At 51.8% G+C, this 23,269-nt stretch overlaps 1 protein-coding gene across 1 annotated transcript in view; it reads left to right on the top strand.

Annotated features, from left to right (window-relative positions):
* Nucleotides 1-3,292: 3,292 nt before the first annotated feature.
* Grik3 (glutamate ionotropic receptor kainate type subunit 3) overlaps nucleotides 3,293-23,269 on the top strand; it is a 478,898-nt gene continuing 458,921 nt past the window's right edge. Inside the window, exon 1 of the mRNA XM_033767981.1 lies at nucleotides 3,293-3,470. Within this exon, the coding sequence (XP_033623872.1) occupies nucleotides 3,423-3,470 (48 nt within the window). The 5' untranslated portion in view covers nucleotides 3,293-3,422. The remainder of the gene's footprint in view (nucleotides 3,471-23,269) is intronic.

The following is a 23,269-nucleotide window of genomic DNA, read 5'->3' as shown; positions in this document are numbered from 1 at the left end:
TGTCTCTAGTTTTTTGGAACGGCACAGAAGTGTTGGGTGCCCCTTTCCTCGTGGGTGGGTGAGTGTCACAGCCAAGCGTAGGGCTGGCTGGTAGGAGCGGGGTTTCCATTCTTTTCTGTCCGGTTGTCTTCGGCTCAGGTCTCGGCAGGATCCTGTCTTCCTCAGCCAGTGCCAAGCCGGAGTGAGCAGACTGCGAGGTCAGGAAAGGCAGCCATCACCCCCTCCTCTGGTTTTGACCTCAGAACCTCTTTGAGGACCCAGTAATGCTCGCAGGAGAGCCAGGGGTGGCTAAGGTTAACCTCAGGAGCTATAGTGAGTGTCCTGATGAGGTGGCCTCCTGGCTCGCGGCTGACCGGATACCCGACCCAGCAGTGGTCAGATTCTCTTTTCAGGATATCTAGATCCGGGACCCGGAGAGGATGGGTTCGTCCACATGAATGTCTGGGTCTCTCACTGGGAAGCTGGGAATGGGCAGGTTCTCCCCAGAAACCAAGTAGACTGTAGAGCAGGGGAGAGAAAGGACTGACTGATTCCGGGCTGTCTTTCTGCAGAAGAGGCCCTCCAGTGCTGTGGTTTTATGGATCAAAAGTCCATTCACACTACCTCGTTAAAGACACTGGTGGTACGGCAAGGGCAAGCTACCAGAATTCAACAAGAGAATGTCACAGGGCCAGAGCTCCTGGGAAACTGAGGTACACCGGATTTAAGATGGTGCTAGGACCTCAGCAGCTGGAGGCTGTTTTTAAATTCTTTTAACGACTTATGTTCAGTCACTTGTGTCAGCATTTTGGTCTTGCTACCAGCCGATTCTTTTTTCTTCTAGTTCAGAATCCTAAGAGAAGAAATCTAATTGGCTTAGTCCATGACTAGTGTCCCTTTGTACAGTCTTTTATATTGGGCCATGTGATAGGCTTTAAAGTAGCCTATGGCTGGGCGGCTCTTGTGTCAGGTGCTCATTCATGGTCCAATCAGTTGCTAGTTCTGAGCAGGCACTCTTTGGAAAGATAGTTTCAAATAGAAGAGACTTGATTGTGGCAGTGGGATGGTCAGCATGTCTGATGTGAATGGCGGACAGGCTCTGGACTTAGTTCTGTGGGTGATGATGCGTCTGGAAGATTCTTGAGAACGTGGCATGATCCAGCTTGGAATTTGGGAAGATTAATCTGGTTGCAGGGAAGAGGTTGATTGGAGGGCAGAGGGCAGTCGGAGAGGCCAGGTAAGTGTCTGCTCCCTCTGTGTTGATGAGCTGGCTTGGCCTAGCAGACAGGGTCAAGCCAGGACCAGGATGGGCCGCGAGGCTTCAGGGCACCAGTCTGAGATGGCATTCATCTCGGGGTGAACACTTGCAGGAGCCTGAGGTACCTCCTTCAAGATGCCTCACCCACTTCCTCCTGTCCTGTCCCAGTCAGGAAGCTGGAGCACTTGCACTCATGGCTTGGTAACTGGTGGGATGCAGGTGATAAGGGAGCGAGATCTTCCTTTTGATGCGGTGGCCTGGAGAGCAGGGAGGCCAGGCCCTGAGATGTAAAGCGGGAGGGGAGGCTGATAGAGCAAGCTGCCGGTTCCCTTGGGGGTGAGGTGAATGTGAGGGGCCTGGAACACATTGTGAGCAAGGCTTCCAGCAGTCAGATGTGGGTGTGGGTCTGAAGCTTGCGGGGAGGTCAGAGCTGGAGAGGTGGCCTCTGGGAGTGTCAGCCTGGGCCTGACCAGAGCTCGGGTTTGCCTAGAGCATGTACTCAGGAAGTGTGCAGTAAACAACTCTGAAAGTTATTTCCAGGGAACGGTATGGGGAGGGCTGGCCTCTAATGGTGGAGTTTCTGGCAGCTGGCAGTAGTGTCAGCACTAGGGGACATCTGTGGGTGGGAGGAGCGTCTCCTGTAGCCCTTCAGATGACCCTGTGCTTCCATCTGCATAGCTGCCTTGTCGTCAAGGACTCCTGGAACACAACTGCGTGGTTGAAAGGTCATGGAAGGTCCCTGCTCCTTCGAGAAGAAGCTGGCTGGCAGTCGTGCCTGCTCGCTGGTGGAGATGGCTGCACATGGCCCTGGCCTGGCACCGGATCTTCAGCCTCTCGAGGTGACGCACATTCACGAGTTCACCTGAGCTGTTATTCCCTTGTGAGGGAGAAAGCGCAGGGCTAATGCTGCAGGTGACGGAAATGAAGCAGATGAGGCTCCAGAAGGTTAAGTGATTCACCCAGAGCCACCCAGCCAGTTGGAGAATACCGGCTCGGAATCTGGATCTACTTAAGAAGTACCATGCCCTGAACCTAGAAGTTACTCTGTCTTCCGGGCTTTTCTCAGATTTGTGACAGGGACATCAGAATTACCTATAGGGCTAATTTTTTTTTTTTTGGTTTTTTGAGACAGGGTCTCACTATGTAGTTGAGACTGACCTGGAACTCACTATGTAGCCCAGGCTGGTCTCAGACTCACAGCGATCCTCCTGCCTCAGCCTCCCGAGTGCTGGGATTACAGGCGTGTGTCACCATGCCGGGCTTATAGGGCTAATGTTTATTACGGGCTTACATGCTGCGAAGTGTATTTTACATTTAAAGCTCTTTTAAACCTCATTCCAATAGTAGGAGGGAGATACTCTCATCCATCTATTGGCAAGAATAAAGAAATGGTAGATCATGTCCAGTTCTGGCCCTGATGTGGGAATTCTGGCATATACCACCGGCGGGGGGGTGAGAATTGCTCTAAATGTTAGTGAACAAAATTAGCAGTGCCAATGAAAGTTTAAAATATGAATGCGCTCTGATGTACAAATTCCTCTTTTGGGAAGCCATCCTGGGGGAAGGAAAGCATCGGCACACAGAGGTAGACGCCCTGTGAGTTTTCTGACAGCGTCATTTATAGCCACGGAGGTGAGGCAGCTGGGCCCTCAGGAAGGAAGTGGTTCAGGGCAGCACTGCAGATGGTCACACAACTGAGGGTGACGGCTCCGTCCGGGGGAGCTGACCTGGGCGCTTGTCCGTGATGCTCCAAGAGAGCAAAGAGACTGCAGAGCAGCGGGAGTCCTACTTTTCTCAGGTAAATAAGTAGAAAAAAGAAGGAAAAAGCCCATGATACATTTTTTGTTTTGGGCGAAAAGATCTCCGCCCTCCGTGATGACCTCGGGGATGCAGCTGAACTGGGGCGTGGGGAGGCGCTCATCCTCGTGCGTTTCTGCCTCATTCCGCTCCCACGGCCCGGTGCACCTGGGGTGGCTTCACAGGTGGTAACGTGCGAGTTTGGCGTTCAGGATTGAGGGAGGGAGCTGCCGTGTCAGGCAGACTCGCAGAGCCGTGAGTGCGCGTGTGAGGACGGGGCCGTCTCACGCTGCTCACAGGTGAGCCGTGTGGACCCGCAGCTCTCACAGCTCCTGTGTGCGGCACTGGTACGCGGTAGATCTGGGCAAGACCCCGGGGCCATGAACGGATGGTCCGATTCCTGCCACGTTCTGGAATGTGGTCGAGGAACACGCTGGTGAGTGTGCAGTGGGTCAGGAGGAAGGGTGAGGGTCAGGGCGGGTGTGCGGGCGGGGCCGCCTCCTGTGTCCCTCACTCCCTCCTCCTTGGCCGCCTCCTCCCATCCCTCTTCCCCCATGCTGTCTTCCATCCACTTCCCCAGGAATTGTTAGGAGAGAGGGGTTTGGCCGAGGGAGCGTCTTCCTGCAGGATATCAGCTGCACAGGCGCCAACCCTCCCTGCTTTCTCTTGAGCCTCCCCAATCTCAGGAACTCGGGCAGGGCACCACCTGTGAGGCTGCGTGGACCTGGGTTCAAATACCAGCTCCTCCACTTGCTGGCTATGTGATTTTTTTTTTTGTTTGTTTGTTTTTTGAGACAGGGTCTCACTATGTAGTTGAGACTGACCTGGAACTCACTATGTAGCCCAGGCTGGTCTCGAACTCACAGCGATCCTCCTGCCTCAGCCTCCCGAGTGCTGGGATTACAGGCATGCACCACCACGCCTGGCCCCTGGCTATGTGATCTTAAATTAGTGATTGAATGCCTCTGAGCCACAGTGGCCTCAGCTGTGTGGTTTTCGTGTCAGGATCGTTGTGACTATCAAATAAGATGTTTACTTCATAGATCTTGACACAAAAATATTTTCTTATAGATGTTCTTTGAGCCTTGCTCGTTAGGGAGGAGAGTGTGGCAACTGCTTGGGACCTCTGCTCTCCCTTTTGTTTAAGGGGCTTCCTTTCTTCTTCCTCACATAGGAACGGAACTGTGGCTCCTCTGCAGTGGGGGTTCAGCTCTCCGTGGTGTGGGGTTCCCCTGCCCTCTTCCACTCCAATCTGGAGAAGCAGGTGGCAGAGACAGAGGCTCAGTGCGAGGGCAGCACCTGGGAAGGGGGCAGGCGGACCATGAGGGCTTCTGCTTCTGGAGAGGGCATTTCCACCGCCCGTGGGGCTTCCTCAGGGTCTCCCCGTGTGGGTGTAAGGGACCCTGCACGGCCCGTTGGAGCTGACGGCAGAGTTGGGAGTTATTAATGGTGTTTGTGCTTGTGAGCCCCGCCGGCGGCCACGCTCGCGCTGTAACAATGTGTACCGGAGGCGGCCGGGCGGAGGAGCGACTTGGCTGGGGCCAGGACGACCCTGTGAGCGTTAGCCAGTGCACAGCCTTGTGGAGACAGCCCTGGGACAGCCGGGGTGGGGAGAGGGGTGCGTGAGGGCCGCTGAGGGCCGGGGGTTAAGAGCAGGCCTGGAGCTGGAATGGGCGGACCCAGCTGGGTTTCTGCTCAGTGTCTTCAGAGCTGTGTGACCTGGCACTGTCTTGTTACCTCACTGAGCCTCGGTTTTCCTGCCCATAAATTGGAAGTTATACTGGTCCTCATGGCCAGAGCTGAGACGATTCAATGAGGTAATGCACCCGAAATAGGCACCATCTCTCTGTAGCCCCCTGGCTCACTCTCTCCACCTGTGCTGGAGGCTCTGCTGTGCTGGGGACTGCCACCCACCCACGTGCCACAGGTCCTTTGCACTGTCTGCTCCCTCTGCCTGGCATGCTGTCCTTCCACATATTTGCACAGTTAGCTTCACCTTCCGCAGGCGCCCGCTCGCACGTCACCTGAGGGAGACGTTTTCTGATCCCCTGGTCCAAACTGGCATCCAACACTCTCTTCTCTTCATCTGCTCTATTTGTTCCCCTACTGGGGATTGAACTCAGGACCTGACGCTTGCCAGGCACCACTGAGCTACATCCCTGGCCCCACCTGCTCTTTCGATTGGCACCTCTTACCTATCACATATGTGGTGACCGATTACTTTCCAGTTTGTCTCTTCCCCTAGAATGTGCTACAAAAACCAGGGTCTGTTTCCTGTTCTGTGGAGCTAGGTGCCGAGCAGCACCTAGCACAGCACTCAGGTTACAGGAAGCATGCGGGAAGTATTTGTTTAGTTAATTCACGGTACCGGGGGTGGAACCTAGAGCCTTGCATCTGCTAGGCAAACACTCCCACCAACACACAGCCCGATTTAAACATTTTTCATTTTGAGACAAGGTCTCACTAAGCTGCCCAGGCTGGCCTTGACCTTGGGATTCTCCTGCCTCGGCCTCTCAAGTAGCTGGGATTACAGGGAGGAAGTCTTTATTGAAGGAGGGAAGGAAGGAGGAGGAGCTCCCTGGTAGGCACGGGGGCGAGCACTCAGTCAGGGGTGTGCAGGTCAAGGCGGGGTGCACATGAACAGCGCTCGGGCCAGCAGAAACTCCTCAAGGAGCTGCTCTCCCACGCCTGCCTCTTTGGGAAAACTCAGAGTGCCCGGTTCCCCCCGCGCTGGTCATCCGGAGGGAGAATGGCAGACGTGGCGGGTGGAAGGTGGCAGTGTGACCGTGCGGATGAGGAGTGAGCACCTGCGCCTGAGTGGCCACGGGGACGGGTCTCTGGGTCCTGCCGGAGCCCTGGATTCCGTTACAAGTGTTTCCCAAAATGATGGTGTGTGTCCTCGGGTGTGACTGGTGTGGTGCGCACCGTGAGCGTGCTGGTGTGCGTGTGTGTGCAGCCGCCTGTACCCTGTGTCTGCCTGCCTGTGTGAGCACGTGTTGGGTGAACAGCTGGGTGTGTGAGTGCACTTGTGCATGAATGCTGGGTATAGGCTTGTGTGGGCAGTAAGACAGGATATGTGGGTCTGTCGTGTGTGGGGTTTGTGCCTGAGACTGTCTGAGACTCAAACTCTGGGTTTTTTTTGTTTTTGTTTTTTTGAGACAGGGACTCACTGTGTAGTTGAGAGTGACTTGGAACTCACTATGTAGCCCAGGCTGAACTTGAACTCACAATGATCCTCCTGCCTCAGCCTCCCAAGTGCTGGGTTACAGGTGTGCGCCATCACACCTGGCTGTTTCTTTTTTTTTTTTTTTTTTTTTTTTGAGGCAGGGTCTCACTATGTAGCCCAGTCTAGCCTCGAACTCACAGTAATCCTCCTGCCTCAGCCTCTCAAATCCTGCAATCACAGGTGTGCGCCACTGCACTTCAGCTGAGACTGAAACTGCGATCAAAGCTTTCTGTGGCAAGGAGTAGTTTATTTGCAAGGACTTGCCAAAGATACCAATTGTATCGTTTTGTTTGTTCTCATGTGACAAGATACCCTGACACAGAGCCGTGGAGAGAGGTGAGTCTCTTGGGAAGATTTCTGCTGATTGCTGCGTTTCATTAGAAATGCAATTATTTTGTAAGGCCAGGCAGTCAGTGGTGGAAAGAGCCGAGTGCAGAACCGCAGCCATGGGGACGCATCCCATTTGATGCTAATTGGTTTGATGATGATAATTGTTACATTGCAGGCGGTGTGACCATCTCCTAATTTAATATAATCAATAAGGTAACAACAGCTCAATGCAAATGAGATGTGAGGCATTTGTAAGCCGTGTCCTTAATGTGTTTTGCTAATTAGAGAAAGTGATCACCCGAGGCCGTGCTCTCTCCACACCTTCACCCTGGACCTCTTGGGAACACAGACTTTCTAGGACTGGCTGGAATGGAGTCAGGGATGCAAGTGGTTCCATAAGACACTTCCTTTGGGGTTCCCGCCACTCCGGCTCGAACCCCTGTAGTTCCCTGCGTCTTTTGTCTGCTGGAGGGTTCCTCGGGGTGAGGGCTGCATGTTTCCTGTCTGACAGGGCGCTCTGTTCCTCAGGGGCTCTTTCTCTAAACAAAGCCCCACGTGCCACTGCTAATGTTTGATTCATTAGCTAGGAGCGAGCCAAGGTCATGGGGTTCTCGCCCATAAAATTAGGGTCCCCCTGCCATTCGGGGCTCCGATTCGGCTCTCTGTCTGCTTCTCAGTCAGCCTCCTTGCTCACGCCTCATGTGTGCACACAGGTGTGTACGCTGTTGTGGGCCGCAGATAATGAGCCAGAAATGCAGGGACGGGGCTTAGTATGGTGGTTAGAGAGAGGCGCTGGATCCAGACTCCTGGGATCAGTTCCATACCCACCACCCACCAGCTGTGGGATGATTTTGGACAAATTACTTGGCCTCTCTGGGCCTCGCCTCCCTCCTCCTGTAAATGTGGACAAGAAGGAGTGGTATCTACTCACGGATCTCCTGTGAGATGTGAGTCGCTAGCTCCTTTTGATATTTATTAAAGTGAGAAACATTTCTCCCATCCCTGTAGCCGTTCACCTGCTCAGTAGCCACACGTGGCAGGTAGCTGGAATCTTGGACAGAGCACATACTGAATCTCTCCAGCATCACAGGAAGTTCTAGGGGACAGCGCTGCTGTAATCCCTTGGTGAAGAATGCGTGGACTCCAGGGAGACCCCACACTTCTCCAGGGCGGGAGGCGGGTGCACCTAAGCCTTTTCCAAATCCTAACTCAGTGGGGTGCGCGAATGCTGCTCCCGTTTGCCAAAAGAGTTCTGTTCCGTGTCGCCTCTTGTCACGTTCCCTGCACCTGAGGCCCAGGCCTGGCCGTCCCAGTAGCTGTTGTGCCAGATGGCCTGGGAGTTCTTCATGAGAGGCTCTGTGTGTGTGCACGTGCTCGGGCTGGGTCACGTGCTGTGATCATCCTTTTGGAGGCATCCCAGCCCAGGAGTCCTCAGCGGGGACCTCCTCCTAAATCAGTGCAAAAATCTCTCCTGACTTGTCCTGTGGCCTCACAACTAAGTGACCCAAAGGCTCTGTGGCTGCCATGGCTTCACCTCTGTCCATCCCCTCCCCAGCTCTCCAGGCCTCACAGACATTGTGCTGGTTTGACTGTTCTGACCCCCATCTTGTTGCTACCAGTACCAGTTACCTGTCTTGGAGGAGTTACCATTTCTTCTTAGTCTCAATTTTCTCATCTGTAAGATGGGAGGAAGAGGACATCCCACAGCCTCTGTAAGGCAGCAGGGAGAGTCCTATCTGCCCTTCAGGGATGTGGTTTTTGGGCTCTGCAGTCAGGATTACCAGTCCAGGGCAACGTGGGCCGCCTGCATGGGAATCACCTTAAGTGCCGAGTTCTGGACGCCATACCTCTCTGTGCATGGTGACTGTCCTTCCTGTGACATTGCTCTTGTAAATCTTACACATTGTAGGGTTAAGGGCACATGCTGTATGGCCATGCTTTTGCTTCTGGGGAGGGAGTGACCGGGATCCGGTGCAGGGAGAGAGTAGAGAGGAGACCTTGGGTGGGGGTGGTGAGGGGGCTGTGTCTAGTCCAGAGTCGAATCCCGACACTTTGGCAAACAGGGACCAAGCTTGTCTCAGAAAAGAAATGCAGGCCCAGAGGTCTGACAGAGAGGCAAGTGGGAGCAGAGGCCTTTCCTTAAGATTGGGTTACTTCTCTGGGTTTCTGGAAGCGAGGCCCGGTGCCAAGGAAATGGGCTACAGTAACCAGGCCAGAGGGAGGCTAGTAAGAGGAGTGGTTGACATGCGCAGGTTTGGGGGCCACAGAGAACAGGATTCAGATCCTGGCTTGGTGGCACCTTCGGAGAGTGATCTTAGCCAAACCACTTAACCTTCTTTGTAGGATGGTGGCAGTAGCACCTGCCTCACAGGCCTGGCACATTCAAATACTAGTATGTTCTCTGTCCCCAGCTGGCTCTCAGAATCTCTTTGATAAGGCCTGGGTAGGACTTGGATAGCAAAAGTAACTGCCCCTCATGCCCTGTATTACTCCCCAAGATTTTCATGTCTGTTTCCTCACGGGGGCCTGTGGCAACCCTGATGGGGAACCCGAGTCTAGGGAGATTCAGTGCTATCCTCAAAGACACTTGATGGGGCAGGAAAGGGGACAAATGCCACTGGTGAAGTCGTATGTAGTAGCTGACGTGTGGAAATGGGTTTCTGTTGACCAGGAAGTCTTGTTCTGCCGACTTGACTCTGGTACACTGATGAAGGGGTGGTTGGGGAGGGCTGGGTCTGTTTCTTTTGCTTCTAATCTTGCATCCTGTACTTCCTGGGTGCCTAGCCAAGGCCCAGTACCCGTTCTTGTGGCTGATTCACCACACACACACACACACACACACACACACACACACGCACACTGTGTTTTGGAAACCGAATGGCTGCCAGTCTGGGAAAGGCTGGGGAAATGGACCCCGTGAGTGGGTGGCTGCATGATTCTGGCAAAGATATTGCAGTCCAGGCCAGGCCAGCCATGAACTGAGGCAGACTGGAAGTCATGGCCAGACAGGAAGTGGAGCTGGGCAGGCAAAGGGCTTTGCAGTTGTCTGAGGTCGGATGGGATGAGGCGTGGGCTGACAGTGTGTAGAGGATGGACCCAATCAGCACCACAGACAGCTCTGGGGATGCTTTCCTCCTGGGGTCCAGACCCCTGCGTAATTTGAGACTTTTACCCCGACTCTTTCACCCTACCCAACCCCACCCCCTGCCCTCTGGTTGTTAAAAAGCCGCTGCAATGCCCTCCAAGCTCTCAAGCTGGATTTCCGCAGAATGCTCATGACTTTGACCTGCTTCACCTCCTTTAAGGCTCTGGTTCGTGCCCTGGGAACCATCTCACTGCGAGCAGGCCATTGAAGTTTGACTTGGGCTGGAGAGAGGGATGGGCCGCTTCTCCTCAGCTTTATCACGATCCCTGCCCCCTAGAAATGAACCTCCTCTTCAGCTCCTCTTTTCCTGCTCCTTTTGCTTGTCACTGCTTTAGTAATCGGGGCTGAAGATCAGAAGTCACAAGACAAGGCACTTTCCCGCTAATGAGCCCTCTGAGGGCCTCTGACGGTCCCTCCCTGTGCCCCGCTCTGCCCTGTTCACTCATTTATAACACCTGATGCCGTCCTGCAAGATGCCAGGGGGGAAAGGCCAATCAGCTTGGAGAGCTTCAAATCAACGCTGGAGGAAGGGCAGGCAGAGAGGATGACCCCGTCAGAGGTGTGTGCCGGGTGAAGGGACTTCTCGGATCCACACAGCCACTGATGACCAAGCCAAGGCCCTGAACCTGGGTCTCGTGGTTCCCGGGGTGGTTCTATTCTCACTACAGGATGTCTTTAGAATGCATTTATTTTGAAAAACCGAAGTGGAGCTTCTGTTTCATTTGACAGCTTGGCATTTTTCTGTCTGTCAACACTTTGATAAATTTAGAAGAAATGGACTTATTTTGGCACATCTGGGACTAGGAAAAAAGAATCAAGATTGCCACTGTGAGGAAGTCTTCACTCTATCACCTGAAACAAGACGGCCGTTGACACGAGCATTTTCAGGGAGACACGCTGTCTTTAACTTGTAGTGAGTCCGGCGTAATGTGACTTGTGGGCAGAAGTTATCACGGTTATGCCTGCTTTGAGCTGACCAGGACAGCGGAGTCATTGTTCCCACAGAGGGTGCATCACTCTTTTCCCTGTGGACAAGGCAGCCACAACGGTGGAGGAGAGTCTGTCTGTGTGTTTCTTTCCCCACTGTTTATTGGTACATTTAAAGCAAACAATAGTTACATCCATCACTGGGATCTTGTACCTTTACATGATGTATCTTGGTTCTTGTTTTTCCCAATTCCCCTGCCCTCCCTTCACCCCCTCCACCCTTCCCTATTTACAGAGACTTTGTTTCCAGTTTTTCCTTTTTTCACGTTTTTTTCTTTTCCCTTATTTCCTTTCCCCTCCCCGTCCCACTTCCCCTTTAGCCATTTTCTTCCTATTTCACACTCTCAATTATACCATTTTTATCCCCCCCCCCCCTTTTTTTTTTTTGGTACCAGGGATTGAACTTGGGTCCTTGTGCTTGCGAGGCAGGCCACTGAACCGCTGAGCTAAATCCCCGGCCCCTCGATTATACCATTTGAACCTTATATACACTTTTAGTTTTTCACACCGGAGAAACTATTCGGGATTTACTCAAGTGTGCTCTGTTCATTTCACTTGAAGAGTATAGCCTCAGTGGGCTCCATTTAGCTATAAATGCCTCTAGTTTCTCATTCTTTATGGCTGAGTAGTATTCCATTTTATAGAAAAACCCCATCTTCTTTATCCAGTCTCCAGTTCAGTCTGTGTTTTGAGGGGTTGTTACCGTGGTTATTTGTGATGATGTGTAGGGAGGGGTTTGGCATCAGTGTCCTGATTGGACCCGGGCTGGGAGAAGCAGTGGGGAGCCATCTGTGCTTTGGGGCTCAGGAATCCCTTTCTCACCCATGGCCTGTGTCCCTCTTACTGCCACACCCAGGAGGAGTGGGATGGCCAGTGTCCCTGGCCTGCTGAGTCCACTGTGGGTGTTTGAATACGTAGATGCAGTTTCCTTTTCTACACAGTCAACCTCAAAGGCCGCAGGGTCAGTTTTTCCTAGGAGCCTTGGGGGAATGCTTCGGGGACCACTTGGTTGATCAGTACTCTTGGTCCTTGAAGGAAATGAGGAGGGCGCAGCAGCACCCAGAGTTCAGAAACCTGAATGTTGGTGTGGACACTGGAGCAGAATTCCAGGGTGAGGGGATCTTTCTGTCTGTCTGTCTCTGTCTCTCTTATTTTGAGATAGGATCTCACTATGTAGCCCAAGCTGGCCTCAAACTCATGGCAATCTTCCTGCCTCAGCCTCTCAAATGCTGGGATTACTGATGTGTGCCACCACACCTGGCCCTCCCACGTTTATTTTCAATCTCCTCATTACCCCCTGCGTTCCTTTTTCCTTATGCCTGGGTTCTCCATATTTGTTTAGCTTCTTTGGCTTATTATGTATCAGGTACCCTTCTAGGTGATTTAGATGTATTAGTTCATTTAATCTAGTAACTCTAAGGAGGAGGAGCTATTATCCCTACCTTATGGATGAGAAAACAAGTCACAGAGAGGTTAAATATTTTGTTTAAGGTTGTACATTAAACAAGTCTCCAGATTCTGTTCTCTGAGCCATGATACTGCCTTGGCTCCCAAATATCAAACCAACGAGGCATTTGATTTAGTCTTAAAATTCTCCTCTCAGATGGACCACACTGGTCCACCTACATGTCCATCCATCCTTTTGCCCACCTTTTCATTCAATGAGTATTTACCAGCTCCATCTACTATGTGCCCAACATTCTGCTAGGTGATAATGGGAGCAGACAGAATCTTGCTGCCCTAGAGCTGACAGACTTATAGGGCAGACAGACGATATGTCACGTGCCAGTCATTGTGTGTCAAGACAGACATGGGTGCTCTGGAGGACAGGGAGGCAGCTCCCGTGTATCACAGCCAAGAGATAGGGCTGCCAACCAAGGACCCTACATTCAATTTCCTACCCCTGACCCTCACCCTTGGACCCCATCAGACACAGTAACCAAAGTCTGATACTTTTCAGAGGCTTCCACGGTCCCTGGTCCCAACATAATGTCCAGAAGCATTTTCCCTGTCTGCCACACCTTCAGAGGTGGTTAGTCCTGCTGTTCTCCCAGCACAGTGATGCGTTTTATTGCTTCCCTGGCCCTACAAACCTCCCTGGTTGTTTGATCATAGGAAGCCTACTTTCCTTCATCCTGAACAGTGGTTAGCCTTTCTGGGGGCGGGGACGGACAGGTATCTCTTTGAGAGATTTACAAAATCTAAGAAAATTCTTTGAGGAAAGAAATTTCCTGGGTTCCCAAGCTCTCCAATACTCAAAGGCATCCCCAGTTGCACCCCAGATTGGCAGGACATTTTCAAGGCCAAGTGGGTTGTACTGCTGAGGGGTCAGATGTTAACTCCAGTTCACTTCCTGTTGAGAGGTATCGATGCCTCTCCTTCCTCCAGCAGGATTCATCTTGAATAGTGATGACAACCTTTCTTTCGTCATGGGTCTCTTTGAGAGAGTGTCAAAAACTAAAAATACCCTTTAGGAAAAATGTATGCACTTGGAATCATCTGTGCATGATGTGGAAGGGCTCCAAAGCTCATTCTCGGATCCCGATGAATGAAGACTCTTACCCCAAAGGTGCTCTGTTAGAGTCCTTATGGCTTCTGCTTTGACAGGACCTCTGCCTGTGTGGGGACAGCTATAGTCAGCCTCTTCTGAGCCCCACTGGCTGGAAGTCCGAGGGACACGAGCTGCCGGCCTCATGGCTTCCAATGTGACTGTGTCTTCCTGAGTGTGGCTGCTGCCTCTATTACCTGGCCTGGCTGAGAGACGCTCCAGACTCATCTCGGTAGTTTCTGGCAGGAAACCTGGGTGTGGAGTACAGGGAAAACAAGTAAGAGACACGTGTACTACCCCTCCTGACCCAGCACCCGTGGCAGACGTTGCTAATAAATCACAGCTGTCTCTCCTATTGGGCCCGGATAGAGTCTGATAATCCTCCTCCACGGTAATTTAGGTAGACACCGCCAATCCATCAGAGCTGGATGATGCGCATTTGCCATCCTGGATGCGGGGAAAGAGGGCTGGGTGCTGCGTCCCAGACTTACCTCTTGTCAGACTAGGGCCCCGCATCCCAGCTGGCCTTGAACCCCAGGCCTCTGCTGGCCTCCAGCGTCCTCGGTACCTTCATCCATCGAGTTGGCCAAGCTGGACCTGGGGCGGGGCTTGGGTCCCCTTCTTCACCCCTCCGTATGAAATTGCCCGCTCTTCAGCTGAAACGTCTTCCGCATCCTTTGCTTCCATCTCCATCTCGTATGGGGGACCCTGGATCTGATTCTCATTAACTCCAGTCCTGAAATGTCAAGAGTCTCTTAACTCTTTCCTGTCCCCATTCTTTTTTCATGGGGGGGGTATCGGGTCTCACTATGTAGTTGAGACTGACCTGGAACTCACTATGGAGCCCAGGCTGGTCTCGGACTCACCTCGATCCTCCTGCCTCAGCCTCCCGATTGCTGCGATGACAGGTGTGCGCCTCCACCACCAGCGCCACCACCACCACCTCCACCACCAGACCCAGCGTCTGATGACTGTTTGTGGCTCAGAGCCTGCTGCACCCTTTTGTCTTAGCACCCGACTCAAGCCTGGGCCCAGAGCAGGAACCTGTTGACGCGCACTGTACATACCTCGCCATGGGGTGAACTCCCCAGCCTCTTCTTGCTGTCCGCCCCATGCAGCATTACCTCGTTCATGCCGAGCAAAAGCAGCCTTTGCCTTTCACGCGATGGCTTTGCTCCTCCTAGCAAAAGGCATCCCTCATTGAAATTCACCGGGAATGGGCAGTTTCCCACATGAGTCTCTTGCTGACCAGTTGTCCCGGCCCGCGGGGTCAGTAATTGGTAGAGTTTGAGAAGGGGAAGTATCTGGAAATGAGATAAGAGGGGTGTGGAAAGAAGGAGATCAAGCAAAGAGTTGTCAAGGTCTCATTTATTTGTAGATATAGGCAGTTTATAAAGGTAAAAACCGTAAAATTGTAAGAGGAAATAGTTAACTATAAACTTTGGGAGAAGAATGTAATAATAGTATAACATAATGCTATTATGTAACGGATCAGGTCACTTGTCTGTGCAGACCCGTTGTCATGGGTAACGACACAACTGTGGTGGTGGGGTGATCAGTGGGTCAACATGGAGGCTGTTTGGTTTTTACTTAGGACAGGCTAGTAGCTTAGTCTACCACAACCAGTGATGCAGCAGCCAGCACTCAGCACTCCTGGAAGCAGGAGGCCTTTGGCTTACGAATCCAAGCACACCTTTCCCCACTCCCCTGGGCCTCGGGTGAGATCTCCCCCTTTCCCCTCTGGGACCTCTTACTCCTCCTCCTTGCCGAGACTCCCAGTGAGGTTGGAAATGGTACGTGTGAGAGGCCCAGAGCTGTGGTGGAGAGCTGGCTAGGTGGGCAGGGGTCAGAAGCTCCAGTGGAAACAGCGGGGTGGGTGCAGGCGATTCTCAGCTGCACCGATGGACATCTACAGATTCAAGGCAAGACGGTGCCCCCTTGGAGATAACAGAAATAGCATTGCTAAGTATACTGTGTTACCCAGAGAGCCCTGACTGTGCTGGGCATTGCCTTAAATGCTTCTCTCTTGTTACCCCCTTTGGTCCTTAGGATGACACTTTATGGTAGGGCATAGTATTATCCTCATTTTACAGATGAGCAAATGGAGGCCACAGCGAAATGACCCAATGCTGATCTTTTCCTGGGTGGATGGGGAACTGCGGCCGACCGCGCTGGAGGGAGGTTGTGGTGGGAGTTTGTTGTGAGCAGAGAGGAGGAGGAGGGCTGGCAATGTCGAGAGAATTTTGGCTGTATGGTCTTGGGAAACTTACTTTGCTTCTGCAAACCTCTGCTTTCTCATCTAGCAGTAGGATAATTGTGTCTTTTTGGAAGGTTTGAAAGAATTAGAGGAACTCATAGGAGTAAAACGCCTAGCACATTATAGATAATCAATAAGCAGTAGCTGTCATTATTAATTACTTAATTACTCCCTCCTTTGTGTCCCTTCTGTTTTATACACTTCTCTTCCAGTACCTTATCAGATGATTTTAATTATCTAATAATTGTCTGTCTTGCTGCTGTACTCAGAAGCACAACCACTCTTACCTCCTCTGGCCTCTTTAGTCGGCAGGTGGGGGAGGGGGCATTTCGTAGGAGGAGACTTAGGCCTCCAAAGGAAGCTGTTTGCCCAAGCGGACAAGCTGGGATGTGTCACCTCCAGGCCCCCCCCCTCCAGGATCGGTGCAGGCTGTTTTCTGATCCATGAACAGAGATGTAAGGATCCCGTTTTAGGGCCTGGGTTTGTCGGGGTGGAAGCTGCAGGTCCCTGGCACCCGCAAGAGGGGAAATGGGAATGAGAGACCATGGGCCATCCTGGGCCTGCGCTACCATCCCGGGAAAAAGGGGGATGACAGGGGAAGGCGGACCAGGGCTTGGTGAGTGATCAGGTGTGAGAGCCAGGGAGAGGGAGGAGTTGTGCTTGACCCACAGGTTGCCTTGGAATCCGGGAGGGATGCAGGGGTTTGTGGTTAGAGCAGATCATAAATTAGGTTTGGAGAATGCTTGGGGAAAGGAGTTCAAAGGGCAGGACCTTCAGTTCCTTAGGAATCATTTGTCACTAAGCAGATGGGGACAGAACACTGACATCTGCCACAAACCTATGATCCTTGAACAGGTGTAGCCCTAAATTGCATTGTGAGATTGAATCCTGACTCTACTGCAACTTTGAGTAAGTTATTTAACCTCTCTGAGTCTTGGTTTCGTTTTCTGTGAAAGGGAGGTCAGTGCAGAAATCCCAGCCCAGACTGCAGAAAGGGTGGGCCCAGCTCATGCAGCCACTGTTCAGCTGCAAACCAGTGGGAGGAAGAGCTCGGTCAAGTGTGGTAAGAGGCCAGGGACTGCACGGGTCATGCCGGACTATTTACTGCTGCCCTTTGTGCCCGTGGGACTCAGAGGTCACAAGTCCTGGTCACATCTGACGTGCAGACTGAAGCTCTTTTCATGACTCGGCAGAGTTTTAGGTCTCAACTCGGCTGCGAAATGAACAAACGGCTCATCTCACCAGCACGAGAGCGGTTTTGGGCCACACTCCTCGCTCAGTTTTATGGGGCCAATACATCTGCGAAATCACTTCCCCGTCACTCTGCAGGCGGAATGTATCATTTTGGAAAACTTTCTTTTCCGTTTCCCCCCGAAAAACTTTTATTCCCTGGCACAAATGGTTTATCAGCGTCTTTAAAAAACCACTCAGATCTTCTTGGCAACCTCTGATACCATAAAAGAGTGGCTTTGCGAATGCAAATGAATTGAAGGGCATTAAAAACCCTCTTGCCTCGGCAGCTGAAGGGGAGAAGGGCCGGATGATGGATAGCATACAGCTTTCTGCTGAGCGATTTTGCTCTTTTTACAGCTGCCCGTGACTGATGTATTTCATCTTTTGTTTCCCTACTGCCGCCACCCTCAGGCTGGGGGTGTGTCCCTGGGCACCCCCACTTGTCCCGCCCCCCAGGGAGGGCTTCGGCTGGCTGTTCTGCACTTGCTGCCTGACTCAGGGAAGGCGCGGGGGCCCAGCTGGGGAGACCTCCGGGGAGCGCCCCACCTGTCTCTGCCGCGCTCAGTAACAGAGTCTGCTGAAGAGGTGGAAATTGAGCTTTCTTTCCATGTCATTCTCACCCACCGCACGCGTAGTAATTTGACACCTGCTGTGTGCCCGGTGTGAACATGCAAATGTGAAGGACACAACCCCACCTTCCACCATTACCATAATGTTGGGGGAGTTTGTGCACATTTGCACACACGGAGCGTTCGCACTTTTCCATGTGCAAGCAAGCACGCATTCACACCCACCTCTGAACCATACAAGGACGTGTACACAGTCACCCACATGGATACAGTGCACACATGAGTGTGTGCAAAAACATACCCCAGGCCTCACCAACACTCAGGTCTGTGCCCACACGCACACACAAACACAAATCCCCACTCCTTCCCACCCACGGATGAGAAAGTCAAACAATGAGGCGAACTCTGCTTCGCACTTTTCCATGTGCAAGCGAGCACGCATTCACACCCACCTCTGAACCATACAAGGACGTGTACACAGTCACCCACATGGATACAGTGCACACATGAGTGTGTGCAAAAACATACCCCAGGCCTCACCAACACTCAGGTCTGTACCCACTCACCCACACGCACACACAAACACAAATCCCCACTCCTTCCCACCCACGGATGAGAAAATCAAACAATGAGGCGAACTCTGTGTCACCTACAGCTAGAACGAGTGGGCAGCTGGAGAAGAATTCGGAGGATGTCGCAGTGGAAATAAAGCTGCAGTGGGAAATTTGCTTTTGTGATTTCCCTTCAGTCCCTTACTAGCTGTGTGACCTTGGTTAAGTCTCTTAAACTCCCTGAGTCTCAATTTCCTTATGTGAGTTCCTTCCAGATATAAGAGCCGATAACTCTGTGAAATCAGAAGTTTGGAAGTCGGTGAGGGCTGAAGGGATACTGCTGCTAACAGTCATAAAAACAATTAATCTATACTGATCCCTCGCTGTGGGCCACATTCTGTGTGAAGCACTCTTTTAAGCCTTACAGCTGTGCTAAATAGGTGAGAAAATGAAGGCTCTGAGAGGTGAAGTTAATAGCCCAAGGTCACACAGCCTATAATGGTAGAGTCTGTATTTGAATCCAGGCAGGTTGGACCCAGGGCTAGAGTTTTCAGGCACCGGGAGGCTCTCAGCTCAGTAACTATATGTACAATGATGGGGTCCTACCAAAGGTGGACCCCTCAGTTCTCACGCTACCTTGCCATTTTTCTCCTACTGTAAATCCAGGCATCCCAGGCCTGTTTGTCCTCTTTGTACACTGGGTACCCTTTCCTTTTCCAAGAAGGGGTGATGTAGGTCCCCAGTTGGGTCCTCCCAGAGACTTCTCCCTTTCCTGCAGAAGTCTCTTGCTCTCAGAAGGCCCAGTCCCCCGACTGTGCTTTGAGCCATAACGAGGGCCAGCTGCGTGCAGGTGCCAGTAGGAGCCACATGGGCAGACTCTGTCCACCCCCCGTGGTTCAGAGGCAGCCCCAGTGTTTTGTGCTGTCCTAGGCAGGTCTGGAGAAGGACGGTGTGCACTGAGTGTCCTGCTGAGGCCCGAGACCAAGCAGCCAGATGCTCCCGGGCCAGACTCCGGGGTGGGACAGTCCAATCCTGACTTACTTCAGGCACCAGCCGGGTGCTTGCCTTTCGCTGGTGGATTTGGGACCAAGCCTGCCCAGACCATGGGGAGCCGTTTGTGCTTGGAGTTGCAGTCACCGTCTCTCCAGGGTTCTCTCTGCAGAGGCTCTGCCTCCTCTGTGATGCCGGACTAACCTTGCCAAGTTTGTGTCCTTCTGTCTCCTGCTTTCCAACGGCTTTCTCGACCCGGCCTCTTCCCAGCAGTCTCTCCACAGCTGACTGCCCACAGCTCCTGCCCAGGCCCCTCCTGGCCATCTGATTTCCTTTAAAAACGGATCAAGGTGAAATTCATGTAACAAAGAATTCAACATTTTATAGTGAACAATTCAGTGACATTTAGTGCACTCACAGGGCTGTGCCACCATCGCCTTCATCGACTTCCAAACATTGTGGTCGCCGTGGAGGGGCCCCATCTGCTGAGCAATTGCTCCCCGTTTGTTGCTTCTCCTGACCTCTGGCAACCACCGATCTGCTCTGGGTCTGTGTGGGTTGGTCTATTTTGGATATTTCTTTTCTTTTCTTCTTTTTTTTTTTTTTGGTACCGGGGATCGAACTTGGGCCCTTGTACTTGCGAGGCAAGTGCTGGAGCCACTGAGCTAAATCCCCGGCCCGCTATTTTTGGATATTTCGTGTAAACCAAATCGTACGCTATGTGGCATTTCGTGTCTGGCTTCTTGCACTCGGTACAATGGCTTCAAGGTTCAGCCGTGTTATGGCGTGTGCGAGCTTGTCACTCCTTTCTGTGGTTGGAGAAGGTTTTGTTGTGTAGATACACCACGTTTTGTTTATCCACTCACCCAGTGACGGACTTTTGGGTCGTCTCTAACTCCCGAGTGTTGTGTGTAGTGCTGCTGTTTGTGTATAAGTATTTGTGCCCCTGTTTTTAATCCCTGCGGGTATATCCTTAGGGGTAGAGTTGCTGAGCCATACAATAGGTCTGTGTTTAATCTGGGGATTCTGACAAGCTGTTTTCCACAGTGTACCATTTTGCATTCCCACCAGCAATGCACAGGTGTCTTAAACTTTATTTTATCTTTGTAAATCTGACTTGCCATTCCCACCCCAAACCCACCCAGGATCCTCATTATTCGCTGGTGGCTTTTAAGTGGCTTGAAGAAGACCTGGAATTTAATATGCAAAATGGCCAAAAGGGCCAGCTCTGGTGACACAGGGACAAGATGCTGCAGCCAGCACCCCCGTGTCCTTTCACCCCCGCGGCTACCCGGGGACCTTTGGGAATCACCGTCTGGACAAGCTCTTCTCAGATGGAAGGGGACACCAAAGCCAAGAGAGGGCAAGGAACTTGGCTAAGGAGTTGTGGCAGAGTCAGGAGTGCAACCAAATTCCCCAGCTCTCTGTAGAGTGCTCTTTGTTTTAAGGGAAGAATTACAAAAGTGCTGTGTGCTTGCAATAAGGAATCCAAACGCTAAAGAAATATAAAGTCAAAACGGAAAGGTTTTCTCTATCCCTACCTCCTTCTGTTCGCCTCTGGAGACAATATCAAAAGTTGACTATGTCCTTTCGGATTTTTTTCTCTATGTACACACACACATACACACACACACCCACCCCTGTCTACTCCAATATATATTTATATCCATATACATACATGAGCTTTTGTTTTTGTGAAAAATTCAATCGTAAAAGCTTATTGTTCTTTCCTTTTTTTTTCCAGTACTGGGGATTGAATGTGAGGTCTTTGCACTAAACTACATCTCCAGCCCTTTTTTATTCTTTGAGACAGGGTCTTACTAAGTCATTAAAGTGCCCAGCCTGGGCTGAAACTTGCAATCTGCCTGCTTCAGCTTCCTAGAGTACTGAAATTATGGGTGTGCACCACTCTACCTGCCTCTTCCTCTTCTTCTTCTTTTTTTTTTAGACAGGGTCTTATGTTGCTGAGGCTCTGAACTTGAACTCAGATTTTTCTGCCTCATTCTCCTGAGTAACTGGGACGATAGATATGCACCATCACATCTGACCTGTGATTTGCTTTCTTTTCTTTTTCTTCTTCTTCTTCTTTTTTTCAGGGGGATACCAGGGATTAAACTCGGGACCTTGCACTTGCAGGCACTGAGTAGCTCTTAAAAGTCTGGAAGGACCAAACGTTCATCCCGGAGATCTTACAATTAGAGTGATGTGCACAGAATGTCTCTGTCACATTTATGTGTCCAGAGAAGGGAGCATGGGCTCAGGGAGGCTGCAGGTGGGGGCTGGATTTATACAGATACAGGTGGTATTGTGGGTGAGAAGAGCCAAGCAAAGCTTCACAGTGCAATGTGCGATGCAGAAGGGCTTGAGTCAGGGCTGGGGAGGGGACCAAGCTGTGCAGGGCCTTGGATGTCAGGCAGAGGAGATGTGAGGTGCCCGCTAGGTAAGGGAGCCTATGGAGGAAAAAGTGAAAGTGGTGCTTCTGGAAGAGGGGAGGTCATTCTCCAGTGTGCATGAGTGTGCTGTGCATGCATAGGTGTGTGTGTGTTGTGTGTGCACGCGCATGTGTGCTTGCTTGTGTGTACACATGCAGGGGGATGGCAGGGTATAGCCTGGGAGTTTGGATAGCAGTAGCCAGAAGGATCCAGGTGGAGGATTGTGGCTCAGAGAGATGACAGGTGGCCTGGGCAGAGACTATGAATGTGGCTTCAGAGATGATCTGGATGAACCTTCTAGAAAGGTGGCCAGTTGGCTGCAGAGAAAGAGAACCTGAGAGATGTAAAGACTTGACCTCATGTGAATAGCAGCAAGGCTAGGGTCCCCAGGTTTCTGAAGGCCAGGCCTGGTAGTGTCTTGGGGGTGTGGGGTAAAGGGGAGTTGGGGGCTTTGTATCTGCCCAAAGTGCAGTGAAAGCAAATCTTCACTAGCTGCCCCCGGGGCAGTCACCTCCCCACGATGGCCGAAGAGGCATGGTCAACATGGTGGGCTTGGGACACTCAGCCTGCTGTTCTGCACTCTCCATACCCACCCAGTAGGGGGACTTTTCTGCATGCCTCTCTCCCCACTCCTCTGCCCTCTAAGGAACTTTCTGTCCTTGTCAGCCGGCTTTTAAGAGAAAGACCCAAGGGTGGGACAGGAGCAGAGGGCCTTGCAGCTCCAGGGCTCTGGAGCAACGAGAGAAAAAAGCCCAAAGCTGCGGACGTTTACCTAATGAATTGTAGTGGGGTGGTGGTGGTATGGGACGAGAGCTGGGCAAGACTGTTCAGATTTGGAGGATAGGACGCTCTGGGGAAGGGAAGAGAAAGAAGACAGAGATTTTAGGAGTGGGTGGCTGGGTTTGAACCGGCTCGCTTTTGCGATGCTTTGAGAGTCAGGGAAGGATCTGGAATTCCTTTTTAATTGCTTCTGGCAGCCAGAATGTTTCTTTGAATGTAGTATCAAGGTAAGATAGGCCACAGGGGCAGAGAAATTCACTCAGATTGCTTAAGAAATGTTCCCCACCCCTTTTCCACATTTTGTCTCTGGAAATGGCCTGCATGAGACTCTGACATTCACAGTTAGTATGATGGAATGTAAAATTAAGAGTGTAGGAGAGAGTGTTCTAGTTAATGGCTTGGTGAAGGAGTAGAAATACCTTTAAAATCAGGAATCATGAAGGGAACTTGACTCAAGAGATGTTGCATACTCCCTACAGGAAATGTCTGGTCCTCAGGAAATACCTGAATTAACAGCTAGAGATTCACCAGGGTCGTTTCTGTCGGTCTTTCTTCTGCTCCCTGTCTTGGCACCCAGGTCCTGCTTTTCTCCTCTGCGAAGCCCCTTCTTTTGCTCCTGGGTCCACATGGCAGACAGCTGGCCCCTTCAGCTCTGAGGGTTACGGGGAACAATGTCTAAGGTCTCAGGGGAGGTGGACACCTCCCTCAGCCCCTTTGACTCTGGCAGGTTGATGTGCCCCCTCCTGATACCTGAGGCCACTGGGGTGGAGGGTGCAGGATCATGTTTCTAGAAGCTCAGGAGGAGGCTAGGGTGGGAGCAGCTGCAGCTTTGCGGCAGGCAAGCTGGCAGAGAAGAGCAATTCCCAGACACAGATTCCTGCCCAGGCAGCCCGTGACGGCTCCTGGAGATACTCCTTCTTTCCTGAGTGCTTAATTATTATGCCAATCCGAGAGTGACTATAAAACTGATTTTTCCCTACACTTGAAGTCAGAGCTAAGTCCCCTGGGTTGCATATATTTCTCCAAAGGGGACCCAGGAGGAAGACAGAGACAGAGCCTCCTCTGCCCCAGTCCAAAGCGTCTCTCCTTTAGCTGGTGCCTGGCATAACCCCTGTTGTCCCCATCCAGCCTGGTTCTAGCCTGAGGGACTTAATCCCCAGCACACCTGGCCCTCTGAGCCCTTTTCC

Source organism: Fukomys damarensis, unplaced genomic scaffold, assembly GCF_012274545.1.
Source record: "Fukomys damarensis isolate Sample0158 unplaced genomic scaffold, DMR_v1.0_HiC HiC_scaffold_23, whole genome shotgun sequence".
In the NCBI taxonomy this organism is placed as follows: domain Eukaryota; kingdom Metazoa; phylum Chordata; class Mammalia; order Rodentia; family Bathyergidae; genus Fukomys; species Fukomys damarensis.
The sequence above is the reverse complement of the archived record's forward strand: the minus strand, read 5'-3'. Positions and strand labels throughout refer to the sequence as shown.